General features: G+C 43.0%; 3 protein-coding genes across 4 annotated transcripts; 2 read left to right on the forward strand and 1 right to left on the reverse strand.

Annotated features, from left to right (window-relative positions):
* Positions 1 to 978: 978 nt before the first annotated feature.
* On the reverse strand, positions 979 to 14,452 carry LOC110506753 (E3 ubiquitin-protein ligase AMFR). 2 transcript variants are annotated; one of them, XM_021586598.3, is made up of 14 exons: positions 14,172 to 14,452; positions 13,184 to 13,571; positions 12,983 to 13,075; positions 12,468 to 12,632; positions 11,164 to 11,316; positions 10,445 to 10,485; positions 8,690 to 8,822; positions 6,311 to 6,444; positions 5,954 to 6,064; positions 5,608 to 5,801; positions 5,309 to 5,415; positions 4,930 to 5,064; positions 4,515 to 4,705; positions 979 to 3,984 (listed from the first exon to the last, which is right to left on the reverse strand). In XM_021586598.3, the coding sequence occupies exons 2-14, from the start codon at positions 13,469 to 13,471 to the stop codon at positions 3,834 to 3,836; spliced, it is 1,896 nt and encodes a 631-aa protein (XP_021442273.3). In that variant the 5' UTR covers positions 13,472 to 13,571; positions 14,172 to 14,452; the 3' UTR covers positions 979 to 3,833. The 2 variants fall into 2 exon arrangements, with proteins under 2 accessions (XP_021442273.3, XP_021442274.3); XM_021586599.3 differs by having other exon boundaries at positions 14,023 to 14,323.
* Positions 14,453 to 17,486: 3,034 nt separating this feature from the next.
* Positions 17,487 to 19,031, forward strand: LOC110506755 (leukotriene B4 receptor 1). Its single transcript, XM_021586601.3, has one exon. It carries the CDS (start codon positions 17,487 to 17,489, stop codon positions 18,558 to 18,560), a length of 1,074 nt encoding a protein of 357 aa, XP_021442276.3. The 3' UTR covers positions 18,561 to 19,031.
* On the forward strand, positions 19,005 to 20,589 carry LOC110506756 (leukotriene B4 receptor 1). Its single transcript, XM_021586602.3, has one exon. It carries the CDS (start codon positions 19,352 to 19,354, stop codon positions 20,408 to 20,410), a length of 1,059 nt encoding a protein of 352 aa, XP_021442277.3. The 5' UTR covers positions 19,005 to 19,351; the 3' UTR covers positions 20,411 to 20,589.
* The last annotated feature ends 3,192 nt before the right edge of the window (positions 20,590 to 23,781 follow it).

The following is a 23,781-nucleotide window of genomic DNA, read 5'->3' on the forward strand; positions in this document are numbered from 1 at the left end:
AAAAACGATTTAAATGTTTTTTAGTCCAGCTGTGTCCAGGAAGCCAGCCATTTAAAGGGGCAATCTGCAGTTACCACATACATTTATGGACATATAAATTAATATGTACCCATTGATTTTTTAAATAATATAGAATTTATGCTTCATGAGCTTAATTCAACTGCCATACCCCATCAGAACCCAAAATATAAACCTGCTTTACTCCAATGTCGGTAAACATTGTAAATGTAAAACACTGTAACAGCCTCAAAACATGCTTAAAACTATAATTTTCATATATTGCATCCACAGCTATGTCTATGCATATGAGTGGTTACATTTATCTAGGCCCATCCTTGAGCTTTTTACCGGAACAGAGGGGGGCGACCGCTTTGTTATTGTTTCAACTAAGGATTGGCCCTTTAAGTATTGTACTCATAGCCTAATCTCAGAAATCCCAGACCTAGGTGTGTATGCTGGAACACTGAGGGTATTTGATTAATGCCCTGGGACTGCCCCGGGTAAACAGGGTTAGCTTTAATTGCATTTGTTTTGGAACCGTCTGACTCCCGGGCGTGAGCCAGGTGCTCCATTTTGGCCAACGGTAGAGTCAGCTCAAAACAAAAGTGGCCATAGGTTCAGCAAAAATGATTGCTCTTGATAAAAACACTATCTGCATTCCAAATGAAAAAGTTAGAAAATGCAAAAAAATTGGTTAAAGAGGATGTAGGTTTCTGAACGATGCATCATGCTGCCTTGTTGACAACATGACCGAGCGGAGCAGATTACTGTTCCATTTGAGAAGGGTGCTCCTCCCTCACTGCATAGCCCGGTGCACTGCGGTTCAGCTGAATCAAACTCTCTCACTGGTAACATTGTGGGAGGCAACCCATCTGTCTAGAAAGAGATTACTCAATATCTAGAGCAGTGGTTCCCAACCTGGGGTATTAGGACACCTAGGGGTACTTGGCCTATCCACAGGAAGCAAAGAAAAGCTAGTTTGGCTGTAGAGAAGCTCTGTTTATTATTGATCATTTGTTCATGTTACTTGAGCAGTTCTTACAAAAACTACATTATTTACACAATCAAACCATATATTCTTGATTTAGGCACAAAATATGAGGAAAGCTCAGTCCAAAAGATTAATTCATGTTTTTGATTGAGATTAAATATACAATGGTTACAAAAATAACCCCTTATGAATATAAAAATATGACATGGATATGAAAATATGAGTTGATCAACAGCTTGAAACAATGAAAAACTGACTAGTGTATTTAGTTTTTGACAAGAGGTGCATCTCTGAAACACAGTTAGTAGAAACTTCTTACAATCCCACAAATGAAACAAGCTGAAAGAGAGACACACAAAAATATGCACACCTCAAAGAAAGACATCTGCATCATGTGGAAGTTCATGGGATCAATGTTCTTTGGGGTAAATGTAAACTAAAGCATTCCATTGTGATTCACACACACAACACCCACTCAACTTTAAAAAGCCTTGAGTTATCAAAGAATCCAACACATAGGCCTACATATCGTCTGCAAGAATCCAACACATAGGCCTACATATCAACACATAGGCCTACATATCGTCTGCAAGAATCCAACACATAGGCCTACATATCGTCTGCAAGAATCCAACACATAGGCCTACATATTGTCTGCAAGAATCCAACACATAGGCCTACATATTGTCTGCAAGAATCCAACACATAGGCCTACATATCGTCTGCAAGAATCCAACACATAGGCCTACATATCGTCTGCAAGAATCCAACACATAGGCCTACATATTGTCTGCAAGAATCCAACACATAGGCCTACATATTGTCTGCAAGAATCCAACACATAGGCCTACATATCGTCTGCAAGAATCCAACACATAGGCCTACATATCGTCTGCAAGAATCCAACACATAGGCCTACATATCGTCTGCAAGAATCCAACACATAGGCCTACATATCGTCTGCAAGAATCCAACACATAGGCCTACATATTGTCTGCAAGAATCCAACACATAGGCCTACATATCGTCTGCAAGAATCCAACACATAGGCCTACATATCGTCTGCAAGAATCCAACACATAGGCCTACATATCGTCTGCAAGAATCCAACACCTAGGCCTACATATCGTCTGCAAGAATCCAACACATAGGCCTACATATCGTCTGCAAGAATCCAACACATAGGCCTACCTATCATCTGCAAGAATCCAATACATAGGCCTAAATTTTGTCTGCAAGAATCCAACACATAGGCCTACATAGAGTCTGCAAAACACATAGGCCTACATATCGTCTGCAAGAATCCAACACATAGGCCTACATATCGTCTGCAAGACACATAGGCCTACATATCAACACATAGGCCTATATATCGTCTGCAAGAATCCAACACATAGGCCTACATATCGTCTGCAAGAATGAACCTACCAGTACATGGAGTGTAGGAATGGAGTGTGAGTGAGTGAATCAGATAGGTTCCTCAGTATTCCAACCTCAACCCAACTCCTCTGAGCCCATACAGACTTCTGTACCTCTAGCAATGGATGTTTAATACAGTGTAGGTATGCTTTGGGAAGTTTTAGAGGTATACACACCGCAGATAGAAACCACTGGTTGACCTAGAGGTTTAGAGGTATACACACCGCAGATAGAAACCACTGATTGACCTAGAGGTTTAGAGGTATACACACCGCAGATAGAAACCACTGGTTGATCTAGAGGTTTAGAGGTATACACACCGCAGATAGAAACCACTGATTGACCTAGAGGTTTAGAGGTATACACACCGCAGATAGAAACCACTGGTTGACCTAGAGGTATACACACCGCAGATAGAAACCACTGATTGACCTAGAGGTCAGGGAGCCACTCTTCTATAACGCTGTACTGGTGAGAGTTTTACTGTCTGTCAGGAGACAAAAATATTACGTCTTCCTATTTAGATAGTGTTCTTTCTTGGGTGGATATGTGACATTTAACACATTATTAACAACCAGGTCTCCACAACGCCCAGAATTGAAACTATTCTACTCTCTCTCTGCAGCATTATGTGGATAAAGTACATTCATATTTCGATTAGTGACATTAAGTGACATTCTCTTAATTAACATTTTAAAAAAGCTTCACAATGTTTTAATCTATTAAACCTACTCTTAATTCACAGTTTTCACTCCATTTTTATAAAATAACATCAGTATGTTATCAACCCAACCCATGATATCAATAGCAATCTCAGCTCAATACAACACAAATATTTTTGTTGTTGAATAAAACCAATACAAACTATGTCCCACTCCATTACACTATGAGCTGTATGTAGCGACAGCACCTTAACAAACCCTAACTAACCTCAGCAGCATCCTCGGACTGTGACACCATGCTCTTTCCTTCCCCATCATGGCCAGTAAAGAGAATGGCAGGTAAGTCTAGTGAAGCTGGGGGGCTAGAGCTATGTGATGACAGGTGTGCACTTCAGAAACTCAGACAGACACCCACCACTCCTTTAAAACGCTGGTGATCCATGTCCAATTAAGCCTCTGGTGCCTGGTGAAAGTTCAGAGGAGGCTGGTTCCATTCCCAAGGCCCAGTTCTCATATCTCACTAAGGCGGCCTAAAACAGCAGAGCCCCTGTGCCATGTGCAGCCAAAGCCCATGCTTCTTCTAACACTTTGTAATGTAATGTTTTTATCTAGGTAATTCCATTGATCATATAACGTAGAGAGCACTTTCGGTGGAGGTGCCTCTTAGGTGGGACATGAGGAGTTTGGTGGACACTCCAAGGGCATTAGGTGTGGGTTCGAGGCGAGACTGTCCATGTGGGAGTTTACAGTCCAGTATAGTCTCAGGGAGCAGGGTCTGGTTGGCTCTGCATGCGTCTCTCTGCAGCTGCTGCCATGGTCCTGCGTCTCAGCATGGTCACATCTGAGACAGGGGCGTCTTCCTCCAGAGTGGGCAGGTCCTCCTCGTCCTCTGGGCTCTTTCTCAAGTATCTCCTGTGGGGAAATGAATTGAGGTCAATGTGGGTTGTGTTCAGCAAACACGAAACAGAAGGAAATGCTCAGAAACAGAGAGTCGCAGGGAGAAACTGTCTGTACCAGTCCAATAAGAAACTTTCACACTGCTAAACTTTTGCTGTGGTGTGTCCTTATAAACATAACAGTGATCTCAGTCATTTAGTTACAATAGAGCTAGTCTGCTACTGTAGTTACTCAGTAAAAGGGCCAGTGACTGAACCCTGACCTAACAGACAAGAAACCACCACCAAGACAGCAACAGGTGTTTGCTCTTATCTAAGAAGACTCTTATTTTGAAAAGATTGTCAGCTGAGGCCTGTTCAGGATGCCTGGTCACGTTGCAAAACATTCAGACAGAAATTGATTGCGTAATAAGATATGATTGTCTGCGAAGTTGAATAGGGTAGGCTATATTTCTATCTGCAAAGCTGGGAAGGTTTCCCCTCACTGAATACACCCGTTTTGTTTGACAGACTGGTCTAGTATTGCCGGTGGGGACAGTACAGTACCTGCGTGCCTGTTGCAGCAGCTCATCCTTCCTCTGCAGCAGCATCTTCTGTCTCTCCTCTGCAGACTTGGAGAAACGGCTCCCTCTGACCTCCAGGCTGTTCAGCTCTCTGGGAGCAGTCTCCACTACCCCACTGGCTCCTTCCCCCTCCTCTGGGCCTGGGTTCACCTGCACGGGGGAACGCTCAGCCGCCTGGAGGGGGAGAGGCAAGACATCTTTAATCAACACCAGTTAACACCACAGTATACACCTTTAAACACATTTGACTAGATCCTGAACTCATTCCCTCTCTTTTTCTGCCTAACCCTCAGAAAGAGGCAGTACAATCACACACAAGGGGAAAGTGTAGGCCTTCTGGGGTCTATATGTGGACCACCATGGCCAAAATACCCAATGAACTGAACTGGAGGACCTACCAGAGCAGGGAAGGGCACCACGATGCGTCCCTCCAGGATGTTGTCGGTGGTGACCTCCACAGAGCGGGTCAATTGCAGGTCCTGCAGCACCAAGTGGTAGGGAACCTGAGGAAACATTTCCTGGATCTGATGGGCCTGTGGGGAGTAGAACACTATGTTACCCAGCAGCTACCTCCATTCTAGTCAAGTCAAATTGCTGCAATGAATACATTGAAAACAAAGCTGTTGATGAAGGGCAAGTGTAAAAACAATCTTCAAAGCTCAGATGATGCTTGCGAGACCTCTTGGAAGGATTAAACCTAGTCCAGGACTAAAAAACATGCTGAAAGGAGAATCCCCTGGTGTCCCAGGAGGGGATTAGAGTAAGGCTGTGACTCACCATGGTGTTGAGCTGAGAGTTGTTGGCCTGCTGAGCGATAGCCAGGATGTTAGTTGTGTGCATCACCTCTACTGAGAAACTAGGCAGCCAGCTGGCGATGCGGGAGCCTGGGAGGAGACATCACCACAATAATCACTACCTAAATGTGCACTATAAGAAATGTCTAACAGTGTGATGTCTGTCTATGTGACTATCAACATGTTATATGCCAGAACTCATCATCATCATCAACCATACTCAATAGAGTAGTCCATTCAGTGAGATCACCTGTGTTGTAAAACAAGTCTGTATGGCCTTACCATCAAAGTGGAAGAAGTGATTGTGTTGGTTGAGGTGTGGTCTGGCGTCTGCAGCGGGGCCCAGGTTGTTCTCCAGTGGGAGGCCAGCCCCCTGCTGCTGGCCTCTGGCCAGGCCTCCATCACCACTGATGTTCAGGGACATCCTGCATGTTGGACACGACGTGTCCTGCTCCAGCCACGACCGCAGGCAGGAACTGAGGAATAGCAAACAGGAGCGTTAATGTACACAGATACGCATCAAACACAGGTACAGACACAACACTCTTAGTGTCAATCAAAACATCACCCACATAATGCCACATTCAATCAAGTGTGAGGTGCCAAGGTGGCTGGGTCAGTCTCTTACTTGTGGAAGAGGTGTCCGCAGGGCAGTTTACGTGCTGTCTGCATGGTGTCCCAGCAGATGGCACAGTCATCGCTGTTGGCTACCAGCTCCTCGGCTGTGGCCACTGCAAACCTGAGCGGTACAGAGGATAACAAATCTAGATCAACAACTGCGCTAGTCTCATAAATAACTAACAGCTAGATAGCCCGTCATAAGAAAGCAGAGAGACTAGATTCACACAACGCACACTGCTACAGCTTCATACACTGAGTCTCAGCTAAGACTGAAAGAACACCACCCATCAACTAATAAGTAACAGTAGGGATGTATTATATACAAGACAGTGAGAGCCATCAGTAGGCTGGTCAGTAGACAGACCTGGCCTCCATGTTGTTGATGACACGGAGGTAGTTCTTGTGGCGTCGGATGCGGCGCTGCACCTCATGGAACAGATACCTCAGCTGCATGAAGATCACCAGACTGGCCATGGACAGCCAGATATTACCAAAGAGCTGAGGGGAGACCGGAGTCAAACGTTAAACACAGCTCTAAGATATTACTAAAGAGCTGAGGGGAGATGGGAGTCAAATATTAAACACAGCTCTAAGATATTACTAAAGAGCTGAGGGGAGATGGGAGTCAAATATTAAACACAGCTCTAAGATATTACTAAAGAGCTGAGGGGAGACGGGAGTCAAATATTAAAACACAGGTCTAAGATATTACTAAAGAGCTGAGGGGAGACGGGAGTCAAATATTAAAACACAGCTCTAAGATATTACTAAAGAGCTGAGGGGAGACGGGAGTCAAATATTAAACACAGCTCTAAGATATTACTAAAGAGCTGAGGGGAGACGGGAGTCAAATATTAAAACACAGCTCTAAGATATTACTAAAGAGCTGAAGGGAGTCAAATATTAAACACAGCTCTAAGATATTACTAAAGAGCTGAGGGGAGACGGGAGTCAAATATTAAAACAGCTCTAAGATATTACTAAAGAGCTGAGGGGAGACGGGAGTCAAATATTAAAACAGCTCTAAGATATTACTAAAGAGCTGAGGGGAGACGGGAGTCAAATATTAAAACAGCTCTAAGATATTACTAAAAAGCTGAGGGGAGACGGGAGTCAAATATTAAAACAGCTCTAAGATATTACTAAAGAGCTGAGGGGAGTCAAATATTAAACACAGCTCTAAGATATTACTAAAGAGCTGAGGGGAGATGGGAGTCAAATATTAAACACAGCTCTAAGATATTACTAAAGAGCTGAGGGGAGACGGGAGTCAAATATTAAAACACAGCTCTAAGATATTACTAAAGAGCTGAGGGGAGACAGGAGTCAAATATTAAAACACAGCTCTAAGATATTACTAAAGAGCTGAGGGGAGACGGGTGTCAAATATTAAACACAGCTCTAAGATATTACTAAAGAGCTGAGGGGAGACGGGAGTCAAATATTAAAACACAGCTCTAAGATATTACTAAAGAGCTGAGGGGAGTCAAATATTAAACACAGCTCTAAGATATTACTAAAGAGCTGAGGGGAGACGGGAGTCAAACGTTAAACACAGCTCTAAGATATTACTAAAGAGCTGAGGGGAGTCAAATATTAACCACAGCTCTGATATTACTAAAGAGCTGAGGGGAGACGGGAGTCAAATATTAAAACAGCTCTAAGATATTACTAAAGAGCTGAGGGGAGACGGGAGTCAAACGTTAAACACAGCTCTAAGATATTCCTAAAGAGCTGAGGGGAGTCAAATATTAAACACAGCTCTAAGATATTACTAAAGAGCTGAGGGGAGACGGGAGTCAAACGTTAAACACAGCTCTAAGATATTCCTAAAGAGCTGAGGGGAGTCAAATATTAAACACAGCTCTAAGATATTACTAAAGAGCTGAGGGGAGACGGGAGTCAAACGTTAAACACAGCTCTAAGATATTACTAAAGAGCTGAGGGGAGAAGGGAGTCAAATATTAAAACACAGCTCTAAGATATTACGAAAGAGCTGAGGGGAGTCAAATATTAAACACAGCTCTAAGATATTACTAAAGAGCTGAGGGGAGACCGGAGTCAAACGTTAAACACAGCTCTAAGATATTACTAAAGAGCTGAGGGGAGACGGGAGTCAAATATTAAAACAGCTCTAAGATATTACTAAAGAGCTGAGGGGAGACAAATATTAAACACAGCTCTAAGATATTACTAAAGAGCTGAGGGGAGACGGGAGTCAAATATTAAAACACAGCTCTAAGATATTACTAAAGAGCTGAGGGGAGACGGGAGTCAAATATTAAACACAGCTCTAAGATATTACTAAAGAGCTGAGGGGAGACGGGAGTCAAATATTAAAACACAGCTCTAAGATATTACTAAAGAGCTGAGGGGAGTCAAACGTTAAACACAGCTCTAAGATATTACTAAAGAGCTGAGGGGAGTCAAACGTTAAACACAGCTCTAAGATCAAACTCAACTTTCATCTAACTGAATACTGTGGTTCTCTCTCAATTCATCTTTCCTCGATTCCTCTCATCATCTGAGAAGAGACACCATGGACCTTCTCCTCCAATACAGTTGAGGAGGCAAGGAGATAGAATGCAAGGAATCGAAGAAAGACAAAATTGAGATAAAGCCCTTATTTTAAATTTAGGCTAGATTAGTCAGCCATCTTGTGGGCCTCTTGGTGGTGCTCTTACCCATTCAGTTAGTTCCCTTACTAATACCAGCCCGTAGTGCTCCCAGCTCTGTCACTCACCAGCATGTGAATGTGGTGCATAAGCTCCAGGGACAGCATAGACAGCTCCATGATGAAGTCAGTGTAGTAGACATAGGAACCCTTACTCTCCCAGGTGCCTGGGTGGTTCAGATCCCACAGGTGAATGGTGTACCTGCAGATAAACAGACTTAGTCAGAACCTTGCCCTGGTCACAATAATGCCTTTTTATTTGGACATTTTTGCACCTATGCTTTTGAATTGCACACACCACAAATCAAGCAAATTTATTTATAAAGCCCTTTGTACATAAGTAGCTGTCACTAAGTGCTTATACAGAAACCCAGCCTAAAACCCCAAAGAGCAAGCAATGCAGATATAGAAGCACAGTGGCTAGGAATAACTCCCTAGAAAGGCAGGAACCTAGGAAGAAACCTACGGTGGCAAGAAAAAGTATGTAAACCCTTTGGAAATACCTGGTTTTCTGCATAAATTGATCATAGAATTTGATCTGCTCTTCATCTAGGTCACAACAATAGACAAACACAGTCTTTTTAAACTAATAGCACACAAACAATTACACGTTTTCATGTCTTTATTGAACACACCGTGTAAACATTCACAGTGCAGGGTGGGAAAAGTATGTGAACCCTTGGATTTAATAACTGTTTGACCCTCCTTTGGCAGCAATAACCTCAACCAAATGTTTTCTGAAGTTGCGGATCAGAACTGCACAATGGTCAGGAGGAATGTTGGACCATTCCTCTTTACAAAACTGTTTCAGTTCAGCAATATTGTTGGGATGTCTGGTGTGAACTGCTCTCTTGAGGTCATGCCACAGCACCTCAAATCGGGTTGAGGTCAGGACTCAGACTGGGCTACTCCAGAAGGCGTATTTTATTCAGTTGAAGCCATTCTGTTGTTGATTTACCTCTGTGTTTTGGGTCGTTGTCCTGTTGCATCACCCAACTTCTGTTGACCTTCAATTGGCAGGCAGATAACCTAACATTCTCCTGCAAAATGTTTTGATAAACTTGGGAATACATGTTCCTGTCAATGACAGCAAGCTGTCCACAGGCCCTGAGGCAGCAAAGCAGCCCCAAACCATGATGCTCCCTCCAACATACTTTACAGTTTGGATGAGGTTGATGTTGGTGTGCCATTTTTTCTCCACACATAGTGTTCCTTCCAAACAACTCAACTGTAGTTTCATCTGTCCACAGAATATTTTGCCAGTAGCGCTGTGGAACATCCAGGCGCACTTTTGCAAACTTCAGATGTGCAGCAATGGTTTTTTTGGACAGCAGTGGCTTCTTCCGTGGTGTCCTCCCATGAACACCATTCTTGTTAATTGTTTTACGTATCGTAGACTCGCCAACAGAGATGTTAGCATGATCCAAAGATTTCTGTAAGTCTTTAGCTGACACTCTAAGATTATTCTTTGCCTCACTGAGCATTCTGCGCTGTGCTTTTGCAGTCATCTTTGCAGGACGGCCACTCCTAGGGAGAGTAGCAACAGTGCTGAACTTTCTTCATTTATAGACAATTTGTCTTACCGTGGACTGATGAACATCAAGGATTTTAGAGATACTTTTGTAACCCTTCCCAGCTTTATGCAAGTCAACAATTCTTAATCTTAGGTCTTCTGAGATCTCTTTCGTTCAAGGCATGGTTCACATCAGGCAATGCTTCTTGTGAATAGCAAACTAAATTTTTGTTTGCTGGTTCATTCTAGATCCGCTATGTCATCTGTGTTGCAGTGCAAGAGGGTCTGCATTCTGCAAGGAAGGGTCTTACCTCATGATGACATGTCCAGTCCGCACAGTAACCAGCAGACACTGAAAGACAGAGAAAGACATAGGAATTATGCATAAGTATTTTATGCATCCTTTTTTTGTGGGAAACAAATGTAACTGATGACAATGACGTAATACTAATTTGTGACTGAGTAAACCTCCTTGTTACTGTAACTTACAATAAAACAAGGTGGAACAAACTCCTGCAGGATGGTAGTCCCAACTCCCCAGGAGGTTCAGCCAGCCCTGCTCTAGTCTACACCAATACTCTCCGCCCAATAGAGAGCAATAGTAAGGGGGTCTTTTTGTAGGCACTAACTCTGCCATGGTTCGTTGGAAAAAGTCTATGGGGAAATGAACAGAGTTTTCGTAGGATCTTTAGATAAATGCCTAAAATAAGGTCTGTGGTAAACACAGGCTTAGGAGATCTGATACGTTTTGTTCTAGAAGAATCTTCATCAGCTAACGTCACCTTTTGAGAATTTTTAAACATTTACGTAATCAGAAAAAACACAAAGGTTTCATAATTCATAAAGGTCATATGATATTTTCTCATAGAACAAAATGTATAACATATCCTAAGTCTGTATTAACCTTATTTTCGGTGTCTATTCCAAAACCCTATTCTTTCCCCATAGGAATTTCTGAATGAACCAAAGGTAACTAATTTCCGTTTATTAGGACTACATGCTGGTGAGCTCTTTAGGGTTAGGTCCTCACCTCGGCAGCCATGAAGGAGAGGGTGTGCATGCCATGGGCAGCGCCCAGCAGACCACAGACCACAGCCAGACCACAGCAGCCCAGCAGCAGGGACACCAGTAGGGTAAGGACACGCACATGGCTGTTCATAGAAGTAGTGGGAGAGAAGGACAGCTGCAAGGGGGAACAGGTACACATTAACCTACTGTATACACTCATTCAGAAAGAGAGATTACTAATCACAGATGTAGACGAACACGCACACCTACATATAACTTGTACTTTCATACAAAGAGCGACCGACACACAGAATAACAATTTAGGGGTGGTTGCAGACTTCATGGGTACTAGACTTTCAATAGACTTTCCCGTTGAGCATGTTTTTGGTCAAGAGGTAAGCTTTATCTGGGCAGTGTCACTGCAGCCCCATACTGTACTACTAACACATGCTCAAATAACATGTCTAGTGACACACAACAATATTGACACAGGTACAGTGACACACATACAGGCTTGTTATTCAGCCTTTCATTTAACTTTTACTGCAGACAGCAGCAACAAAGTACAGCATTACAACAGGTACCATGTCAGCTGATATGATAAGGGTCAAACCTAACACCCATTGATTGCAGACAAAGAGATGTCATTCTTCACAATATGGTGTGATGTTCTGTTTTCCTATAGCTACAGCACACTACCTAAATGTTCATCTTAGTTTTTTTGTAGTCCCCCACTCTGTAGTTTGAGTCTATGAAGTGACTGAAACATTAGTTAAACCTAAGACCCTGGCCTACATACATACAGCAGGAACTAGGCTTATTAATAGGTCTGGCCTGGACAGGAAAGAGACCCGGTCTATGGTAGTCACTGTGACTGAATGTATAGCCAACAGCGTCATATTTACTTATGTTAGATGCCAGTGATAAGTTTACAGTGTAAACAAGTCAACAAGGTCTCTCTCTACAGTACAGTGGGTGGGCCCATCTACATTTTGTAATTTCCTTATTTCAGTTTTTTATTCAGTGCTCTAATAAGTTGTCATGCATACTGCGTAATAGCACTTGTTACCCAATATAACTAGTTTTAGAACATATATATTTTTTAAATGAATTGAACCTTTATATCATGCCGTTACTCATAATTATTTAAAACTACTCATGACAAATGTTGTTATATAGCTGTAATAAAGGCTTTATGAATGCATTCATAAAAACACCTACAGTAAAGTGTTAAGCTATCTTAAGATGAATGCACCAATGTAAGTCGCTCTGGATAAGAGCGTCTGCTAAATGACAAATGTACTGTTAGAGGTTGATGAGACGTACATATTCAAAGCGGTCCTTGCACAGCTGGACCATGAGGTGGAGGAAGACCAGGGCAGAGAACCACAGACACCACATGACCACCTCCTCCACCATCTGAACGTTCAGCACCCCGAAGATAAAGATGAACTTATAGAAGATGAAGTTCCAGAACTTGTCCTTAAGGTGCTGAGGAGAGATAGGAGGGGAGTGAGTAGAGAGGAGATGGGAAGAGAGAGGGGTGGAGAAAGGAGAGGTCAAGACATTAGAACATGGATGGAGTGGTCAGAGTACACTAATAGACTCAAACCACCAGTGTAGATTTCAATGATAAGATCTTGTTTTGTGGACTATTTGTGGACATTTGTACTATAGTTTACATAAACAGTTAGATGCCTAACCTTCAATAAGGTGACATGCCAAAAAGCAAACACTTGAGAAAACATGCAAGTACCATGTTGACATGTGAGTACACACAAGGCTTATCAAATTATCCCAAATATCAGTTATTAGGTTACCACCACAACTCCAAGCCTCACCTGCTTCTCACTGACTCGAAGGGGCCCAAAAACCATGCACTGGATCATCTTAGCAATTAACATCAGAGAACAGCAAGCTGTATTCACCAACACCTGAGGAGTAGAGAAGAGCAGACCACTTAGCAACCATGTAACAACTAAGTAACATAACAACAATATTTGATGCTTGGCTGAGTTGAGCCTATCTTGAATAAGACTTACCCATACAAAGAGACTGTCGGTGACCAGATACCACATAACAGTGGTCGCCAATTCTGTATCTGCACCCACAACATCATCGCTAGTCACATGTTCTAGGCCTAGGCCGCCTCTATTATCCCCTACTAAGGGTGCAGGTGGTGGAGGCTCGTCCATGTCTGGAACCCCGAACCCCTGTTCTGTCACAGTAGTGTAGGCGCTGAAGATGCTTCCAGCCAGCAGAGCCACACTCAGCGCTGTGTAGGTCTGCAGACTGGGCCAGGGAAACCTCTCCAGGAACAGCAGAGGCATTGGAATGTTAATGTTGGAGGTGTCTCACACACAAGACTTGTGAAGTTAGGCCTAATAGGCTTGACACTGTTTTTCACCACACCTTAGCTCTGTCAACAACCTGCAGGGAAGGAAAACAAATTAGTAATGCTACTGTAGGTAATGGTAATGCATGGAACTAGCTAGTTAGTGTAATGGTAGTAAGCCTGAGCAACAAGCCTTCTGTCTATTACTAGTTTCTAGTGTTGTTTCACTGGCCAGAGACAGTTGTAGAGTGCTAGCTGAGCAGCCAAACTTGCTAGTTAAGTTCGTATTGTTATTAGCTAGCTATCTACCTAGCCACCGCTATCAAAACAACGCCCGTTTTGGTCCAGCTAACTAGTGAGTGCTAGACTAATGTTGCATGGAAGCTAGCTATCTAGCTGTTAGCTACACGATTTGACAGCTAGCTAGCTACCCAATGTTGTATAGTTCAAATAATAGGGGACCTGATATTGCTTATAAATGAGCACTTTAGCTTGCTGGCTGTCTAATTTTAAAAAAGTCCAAGCTATCTAGCTAGCTAACGTTACCTGTCCCAGAGTCTATCTGATGTTTCCGTACTCGGTAGAGGTAGCTAACTAGCTAGCATTAGCAACTAGCTAGTTAGCTAGCTGATGATTATGAAATACACCGAACCAGTCTGGTTAAAATTTGAGCAAAGACATTTCACTCAACTTACAAATGAATCAATTTGACATTAACTAGCTAACTTCATGTCCAACATCCAATTTCCTCTTGTTGAGGTTGACAGTAGACTACGTTAAAATTCCCCGATCCGTGGTTATTGCTGCGTTCACACACTAGTCGGACCTAGGAAACTCGGAAATTTCCATTTTGCTAAGTCGTTCGCCTCGGCAAGTGTATAACTTCAACCAGTTAGCAAGTCGGACGTTTCCGAGTTTCCTAGTGCCGTCTAGTGTGTGAACGCGGCATATGTTGACGACATCTTGTTTATTTCTCACAGGCTGGAGAAAAACAGTCTATGCTGGAGACCCAGGACATGAAATTCTGAGCGTCATCACAGCAACTTTCAAAATAAAAGTCTATCAAGTGCAATGTTATCCAGTAAAATCAGGGTTGGGATGTAACTGATTGCACGTAATCATTTTACATGTCTAATTAGAAAAAACAATTACCTGTAATCGCTTACTTTACCAGCAAAAATATTGCAATCAGATTACAGATACTTTTGAACAACTAGATGATTACTTATTGGATTACTTTTTTATTCAGAAAGGATGTTTGCAAAAAAATAAATTCTGACATCTTTCTGTTTTCTCAATGACTTTCAATTCAACATTTTTTTAAAAGTGCAAGATTAAGTTTGACACACCAAATGAGTTTGATGGATCATTTTTATCTTTATTCTATTGACTCTTGAGGAAAAAGTGATCCAAAAGTAATGTGACTAGGATTACAGTTTTGGACAGTTAACTGTGAAAGTAATCAGATTATGTTCCCGAGTTTGTGTTATCCTAGTTACATTACTGATGACAAGTTTGTAATACATTACATTTAGAACGTAACCTACCCATCCAAAAAATCTAATAATAAAAAAATTAAAATTCAAGACAAACCCTGTTTACAGCAGGTATAAAAGGTGCAGTCAAATGCTTATGCACTAGCTTCCTCAACAATGCAGTAGAGTAATCAATAATAACAATGAAAAGAGTCAACCCTATGTCAAATAAAATGCTATTTTTCATGAGCGAAATACAATAAGCGTAGACTTTACCGTGAAATGCTCACTTGCAACAATGCAGAGTTAAAGAGTAAGAAAAAAAAATTGCTAAAGAAAAATAGTAACACAATAAATTAACAATAACGAGGCTACAGTATGTACAAGGAGTACCGGTACCGAGTCAATGTACAGGGGTACAAGGTTGTTGAGGTAATATGTACATGTAGGTGGGGTAAAAATGACTAGGCAATCAGGAGAGATAATAAACAGAGTAGCAACAGTGCATGTGAAGAGTGAAAAAGTGGGAAAGTGTGTCTATGTGTGAGTGTGTGGTGTCAATATGCATGTGTGTGTGTGTTTGAGCGTATGTAGTGTGTGTGTGTATGTGTTGGAGTGTCAGTGCAGTATGTGTGGGTAGAGTCTACTGAGTGTGCGTAGAGCCAGTGCAAGAGAGTTAGGGCAAAAAAAGGGGTGGTGGAGGGGGGTCAATGTACAGTCATGGCCAAAGGTTTTGAGAATGACACAAAAATGAATTTCCACAAAGTTTGCTACTTCAGTGTCTTTAGATATTTTTAAGGCTTTTATTGACGATTACATGAAGTTGATGCAAAGAGTCAATATTTGCAATGTTGACCCTTCCTTTTCAAGACCTCTGCAATCTGCCCTGGCTTGCTGTCAACTTCTGGGCCACATCCTGACTGATGGTAGCCCATACTTGCATAATCAATGCTTGGAGTTTGTCAGAATTTGTGGGTTTTCGTTTGTCCACCCGCCTCTTGAGGATTGACCACAAGTTCTCAATGGGAATAAGGTCTGGGGTGTTTCCTGGCCATAGACCCAAAATATCGATGTTTTCTTCCCTGAGCCACTTAGTTATCACCTTTGCCTTATGGCAAGGTGCTCCACCATGCTGGAAAAGGCATTGTTCGTCACCAAACTGTTCCTGGATGGTTGGGAGAAGTTGCTCTCAAAGGATGTGTTGGTACCATTCTTTATTCGTGGCTGTGTTCTAGGCAGAATTGTGAGTGAGCCCACTCCCTTGGTTGAGAAGCAACCCCACACATGAATGGTCTCAGGATGCTTTACTGTTGGCATGACACAGGACTGATGGTAGCGCTCAACTTGTCTTCTCCGGACAAGCTTTTTTCCGGATGCCCCAAACAATCGGAAAGGGGATTCATCAGAGAAAATTACTTTACCCCAGTCCTCAGCAGTCCAATCCCTGTACCCTTTGCAGAATATCAGTCTGTCCCTGATGTTTTTCCTGGAGAGAAGTGGCTTCTTTGCTGCCGTTCTTGACACCAGGCCATCCTCCAAAATCTTTGCCTCACTGTGCGTGCAGATTCTCACACCTGCCTGCTGCCATTCCTGAGCAAGCTCTATACTGGTGGTGCCCCGACCCCGCATCTGAATCAACTTTAGGAAACGGTCCTGGCGCTTGCTGGACTTTCTTGGGTGCCCTGAAGCCTTCTTCACAGCAATTTAACCGCTCTCCTTGAAGTTCTTGATGATCCGATAAATGGTTGATTTAGGTGAAATCTTACTGGCAGCAATATCCTTGCCTGTGAAGCCCTTTTTGTGCAAAGCAATGATGACGGCACATGTTTCCTTGCAGGTTAGCATGATTGAAAGAGGAAGAACAATGATTCCAAGCACCACCCTCCTTTTGAAGCTTCCAGTCTATTATTCGAACTCAATCAGCATGACAGATTGATCTCCAGCCATGTCCTCGTCAACACTGACACCTGAGTTAACGAGAGAATCACTGACATGATGTCAGCTAGTCCTTTTGTGGCCGGGCTGAAATGTAGTGGAAATGTTTTTGGGCGATTCAGTTAATTTGCATAGCAAAGAGGGACTTTGCAATGAATTGCAATTCATCTGATCACTCTTCATAACATTCTGGAGTATATGCAAATTGCCATCATACAAACTGAGACAGCAGACTTTGTGAAAATTAATATTTGTGTCATTCTCAAAACTTTTTGACCACGACTGTAAAACGTGCCCAACACAATGCATTCATGCTCTAAAAATAATTATTGTATAAACTGTAATGGGGAAGGCATACATAATCTACTGTAAAAAATAAATACAATACAAAATACATCAAATATTTAACAACCCTCATTTTTCTTTGTCACATCTAGCTATCCACATTGCTTTCCTGTCACACTCAGACAGAAACCCTTGTTTGTGTTATTACAGAAGTAAAGTGACCGTTACTGCTTTCGAGGCCAAGGGTGATATAAGGAAGTACTCCCCAGACAAAATCATTATTTCTTAGGAAACAGCAGTTGACTGCAGTGCAAAATGAAGAGCTCGGGCTCCTCCATCTCAGACGATGATGATGCATTGTTTAATGAAACATCAACCATAGGGCGATCAGTAGTCTGTGTGATCCTGGGCCTGTCGTTCCTGGTGGGGGTCCCGGGAAACCTGCTGGTGATCTGGACCATCCTCAGGCACGTCCAGCAGCGCTCCCACACCGTGGTGCTCATCCTCCACCTGGCTGCTGCAGACCTGCTGGTGCTCATCACCCTGCCACTGTGGATCTACTCCCTGGCCCGCTCCTGGGTGTTCGGGGAGACATCCTGTAAGGCCATGGTGTACGTCATCAACACCTGCATGTACAGCAGCGTCTTCCTCATCACCCTCATGAGCGTCGAGCGCTTCCTTGTCATCCTGTACCCGTTCAAGATGTTGCGCTGGAAGACCAAGGCAATTATGGACAAGGCTCTAGTGGCTATCTGGGTTCTGGCTTTCCTTTTAGGGATCCCATCCATTCTTACCAGCTCTATGGATGAGATCAATGGGACTGAGCAGTGTCTTTTCAAGGAGTACAGCTCAGTGGCTCAAGAGGTGGTGTTCTTATGCCTGGAGACCTTGGTGGGCTTCGTGGTCCCCTTCTCCACTCTGGCTGTCTGTTACTGTCTAGTAGCAACACACCTGAGGACAATGCATTTTGGCAGCAGCAAACAGAAGTCGACAGTTCTGATCAGTAGTGTGGTGGTAGCCTTCGTTCTCTGCTGGCTTCCTCACCATGTCCTCAACACTGTAGACCTAGTCAGCATCCTGACAGAGGATCCAGATGATGCTGTGCCTGTTTCAGTGGCCCAGACTGCAATAGTGTTTATCTCTGGAGCGCTGGCCTTCATTAGTAGCTCTGTGAACCCTGTGTTCTATTCCTTCGCTGCAAGGAACTTCCAGGGCAGTCTCCAGGAGTCCCGAATGGTCAGGCTGTTCCAGGAACTCTCCTCACACACCTCCTCCAAGCTAAGGGGATCTGGCAACACAATAGGATCTGGCAACACAATAGGATCGGAAAACACAATGTCCTCAGTAAGGCCAGACTGCAACAATACCACAGACATAACTACCATGTAGGACTACAGAGATGGTGGCGCTGGATAAGAGCATTCTGGATAAGTCGTTCTGGATAAGAGTGCCTGCTAAATGACTAAAATGTCAAATGAAAACTGTGACCTGATCATCGATTCAGATGTCAGCATTGATGAGAAATGAATATGTCTAGAATCTAGAAGTTTGATTAACAGTTGTATTTTCATGATCATGGTACAAAATTTAGATATTGTTGTGGTCCTTGTGAAATACGGTGAAAAAAGCTCACACAAGTAATTCAATTGTGACTATTTCAACACAATAAAGCTATTGCATTTGCTCATAAAGTGGTATAATTTAAATAACATTCATTCATGGTCATGTTACAATTCCTTGAATATTATTTGATTTAACCTTTATTTTGTATTTACATTCATATTACATAAAATAACACACTGCCTTACTCTATTTGATCACAATAAAGTTCACAATAAAGTTCATATGGCTTCAATAAAAGTAATTTGTGGTCAATACAATTGTTTAAACTCTTAAAATATCTCAGAAGATCTATTTTTCCAGACAGTGCCACAATAAGGACCCACTGGATGACTCACTGCTATGTCTCTCACAGAATGATGGCTCTGTGAAAAACCAACCTCTTTCCTGTTCTCCTCAGCAAAGTTAAAGGGAAGTGAAAGCTTGCTGAAAGCAGCACTTTTTTTCTGTCTGAGTATGTACACCAGATAGAAGGCACGTAAAGCGAGGTGAGGCAAGGCGATCGGCAGCATCAACCAGAACCGTTCGATCATCAGCTGTCTTCAGCTTCAGAGTCTACCATGGCTCCTGATGAGTTTCCTGGCGGGACAGTGGTGGCCTGTGTGATCCTGGGCCTGTCGTTCCTGGTGGGGGTCCCGGGGAACCTGCTGGTGATCTGGACCATCCTGAGGCACGTCCAGCAGCGCTCCCACACCGTGGTGCTCATCCTCCACCTGGCTGCTGCAGACCTGCTGGTGCTCATCACCCTGCCCCTGTGGATCTACTCCCTGGCCCGCTCCTGGGTGTTCGGGGAGGCATCCTGTAAGGCCATGGTGTACATCATCAACACCTGCATGTACAGCAGCGTCTTCCTCATCACCCTCATGAGCGTCGAGCGCTTTGTCGCTGTGCGACACCCCTTTGCCTCAGCCGGCTGGAGGAGGAAGAAGGCCTTGAATAAAGTTATTTTTGTTCTGTGGGCTGCTGCGTTCCTATTCAGCACCCCGGTCTTTCCCACCCAGGTGGTGGAGGGGGACCTTGGGGAGGAGCATTGCCTGTACAGGGACTACACCTCAGACGGCCAGGAGGCAGTGTGTGTTCTACTGGAGACGCTGGTGGGCTTTGCTGTCCCCTTTTGCATTCTTGTGGTCTGCTACAGCTGTCTCTACAGCCGCATCGCACAGATGACCTTTAAGTCCAAGCGCAAGTCCATGGGGTTGATTGCAAGCATGGTAGTGGTGTTCGCATTATGCTGGACCCCTCACCACGTCGGCAACGTGCTCTCCCTCGTCATCCTCACCATCAAGGGGTCCCACCGAGAGGCCGCAGCGCGTATAGAGAGCGTCAGAACCACCATGACTTTCATTGCTGGAGCGCTTGTGTTCATCAGCAGTTCGGTCAACCCTTTGCTCTATGTGTTTGTGGCACGTACGTTCCGGAGTTCTCTGAGGGAGACAGGCATTCAGAAATTGTTCCGGCATATCTCAAGCACGGCTCCCGGAGAGGGGACTAAAGAACTGTCCTTTGTGACCAAGAGACCAAGCATCTCTCAGACCCAGAGCCACAGCTCCCAGTGTGTTACAGAGCCTAAGGAACAAATGGATGTACTTATAAATGTATGTGAAAATGTTTCTTCCTGAGATTGAAAACGATGTTTATCATATGTTTTTGATAAAGATTTTTGTGTGTAAATTACAAAGTTTGATTTGTCACATTGTTTCTATATGTTAATTAACTTAAAATGTAGAAGAGCAATTGTTAGTAATGTTTATGTCAAACATAATGCACATAAAAACATTAAAATAGGTTCTGTATATAATTTGACCTGTGGTGAATTTGAATTAACTTTTGAAATACTTTTTAACATATACACATTTTTCTATGTAGGCCCCACTGTGTTAGACACATTTTTCTATGTAGGCCCCACTGTGTTAGACACATTTTTCTATGTAGGCCCCACTGTGTTAGACACATTTTTCTATGTAGGCCCCACTGTGTTAGACACATTTTTCTATGTAGGCCCCACTGTGTTAGACACATTTTTCTATGTAGGCCCCACTGTGTTAGACACATTTTTCTATGTAGGCCCCACTGTGTTAGACACATTTTTCTATGTAGGCCCCACTGTGTTAGACACATTTTTCTATGTAGGCCCCACTGTGTTAGACACATTTTTCTATGTAGGCCCCACTGTGTTAGACACATTTTTCTATGTAGGCCCCACTGTGTTAGATACATTTTTCTATGTAGGTCCCACTGTGTTAGACACATTTTTCTATGTAGGCCCCACTGTGTTAGACACATTTTTCTATGTAGGCCCCACTGTGTTAGACACATTTTTCTATGTAGGCCCCACTGTGTTAGACACATTTTTCTATGTAGGCCCCACTGTGTTAGATACATTTTTCTATGTAGGCCCCACTGTGTTAGACACATTTTTCTATGTAGGCCCCACTGTGTTAGACACATTTTTCTATGTAGGCCCCACTGTGTTAGATACATTTTTCTATGTAGGCCCCACTGTGTTAGACACGTTTTTCAGTTGTGGTATAATGCTCATTTCATGCTCAAATGTTTTTATATTCCATGTGCCACAGAAGAAAGAGATGAGATAGTGAAAAAAAGAACATAGTGTCACTGTATATGTTTGTCTGAAGCTATATGATATGAGTATAATGACTGAGTGTACTGTATGTATTCAGCTGCTTATCTTGAGGCCTTGCCTCAATACATTCATTTTAGACCCTCCTGATCTGGATAGAATATATTTCACCCACAGCTTTAGCCTTAATGATAACGGCAACCACAGATATCAGCCTCTTCCTGTCATACTGAGCTTTCCAACTGTCTTCATACTGATCATTTCATTGTTATAGTTGAAGTCAATGAACATGTATGTGTATGTACCCCATGCCATATTTTTATATTTTTTTATTTAACCTTAATTTAACTAGGCAAGTCAGTTAATTACAAATTCTTATTTACAATAATGGCCTACCCCGGCTGAACCCGGACAACGCTGGGCCAATTGTGCTCCGCTCTATGGGACTCCCAATCATGGCCGGATGTGATACAGCCTGGATTCGAATCAGGGACTGTAGTGACGCCTCTTGCACTGAGATGCAGTGCCGTAGACCGCTGCACCACTCGGGAGCCCTTTATGCGTTTATTTAAATAAAAAAATACTTATTTTTAAAAAATATCACTGAAAAAATGTGTTGAAAGTGTTTCAAAGACCATTATAAACTGGGTGGTTCGAGCCCTGATTGCTGATTGGTATATCAGATCGCATACCACGGGTAAGACAAAACATCTATTTTTACTGCTCTAATTACGTTGGTAACCAGTTTATAATAACAACGTGGCATTTTGGGGGTTTGTGATATATCGCCAATATACCACGGTTTAGGGCTGTATCCAGGCACTCTGCAAAGCGCCGTGCTTAAGAACAGCCCTTAGCTGTGGTATATTGGCAATATACCACACCTCTTCGTGCCTTATTGCTTAATTATAAGTGTTACAAAATGTTTTTTCAGTCAGAAAGTATAAATCCTCTAGTTCTGTCGTTCCAGGCTACACGAAACATCTGTTCTGCGACAGCACGAGTCATGCTTTCAACTTCCCTCTCATCTACGGAGATTGCAACATGAAAATCTGCCTTGTGTCCCCTTTGACCATTGACGAAATGAGGAATTGTGTACTACTCTTTGGCACAGTCATATTGGAGAGAACCATATTGTTTTGGTTGGGCTAGGGGGTTTCCTATGTCAGCTAAATCTAGTTAAACATTTTATTCAAATAGGATACATTTTATTTTGATCAATATCATACTATTGATTGTAAATTATGATCCATCAGTCCTTATAGTTCAATAGGTGGCAGTGTACCTATTTTCCAATGACTGTGGAATTCTGACACATTCACAAGTCCTCTCTCTCCATTTAATAGCACAGTTTCTATATAACTTAAAAGATGTACGCTAAGGTGTAATTTCACTATATATTAGGTAAGATGTGATTAGCTTTATATCTGTGTTGACCGTCAAGAGGCTCCACAGTGTCTCTGCATGTATTCTTCTGAAGGAGTGAGTCACGCAGCGTTTGGCTGGGAGTCAGACGGGGCTCTGTCTCTTCCTGCTCAAGTAAGCTTGGCTCTATTCAATGTGTCAGGCTGTCACTCAGACAAACGTACACACACGTACACACATAAATGCACGCGCACACACACATGTACGCACACACACACACACACACACACACACTGAATGGAATAATTACTGCAAGGAGACTACTCTAGGGCTGGGCAGGGCAGCTTGTGTCAACACAACCCAATTACAGGACAACACTGCCTAAATTGTTTTTCACCTGCTCCTGTAGTATGTACAATATTAATGTAAGGGGTGCGGTGATCTCCGTTACCCTCTGTATATTTGTGAAAAATTATACTGTTACACTGTCTCCAGTAATCACAGCTGTGGGTGGTGGTGCTGGCTGCTGCCCCAGCAGGTGCTCCTGTCTTGTCTGAACTTGTCTGGCCTGGTCTGCTGACTAAAACCCACTGGTGTCACACTGACAGAGGCCGAAACAGCCCGAGGCTTACCTACATCATATGACTGTTAACTAACCAATGGCCTTGGCTCATGTCTTGCTTCACTGATGTTGCTTGCATGGAGTGTAATAGGCTACACTCAACTGCACACTGAAAACGAGGTGTAACAGGTTTGAAACTGATTATCATCTCCTCTTTGACTTTCTGTGAGTCACAGTTATCGGTGTGACAATGTAATTATGGAAAATTACAGTGGGTAAATGGTGTGACGTGAGTTATGTGTGCAGAGCACACATCATCAAGAGGACTCTGCCAAGCTCTGAATGTGTGGTGCAAAATGAGGAAACAATCGTCAGTGTGTGAGAAAAAGTTAGCAGGGTGTTAAACACATGTAAACCACTAGTCACAGCTTGCCAGAGTAGGATTGTCTCTCTAGTCTTGAGAGAAAGGACAAGTTCATTCA

The sequence above is a fragment of the Oncorhynchus mykiss genome, chromosome 26 (assembly GCF_057628025.1).
Source record: "Oncorhynchus mykiss isolate SJ-2025 chromosome 26, ASM5762802v1, whole genome shotgun sequence".
Classification (NCBI taxonomy): domain Eukaryota; kingdom Metazoa; phylum Chordata; class Actinopteri; order Salmoniformes; family Salmonidae; genus Oncorhynchus; species Oncorhynchus mykiss.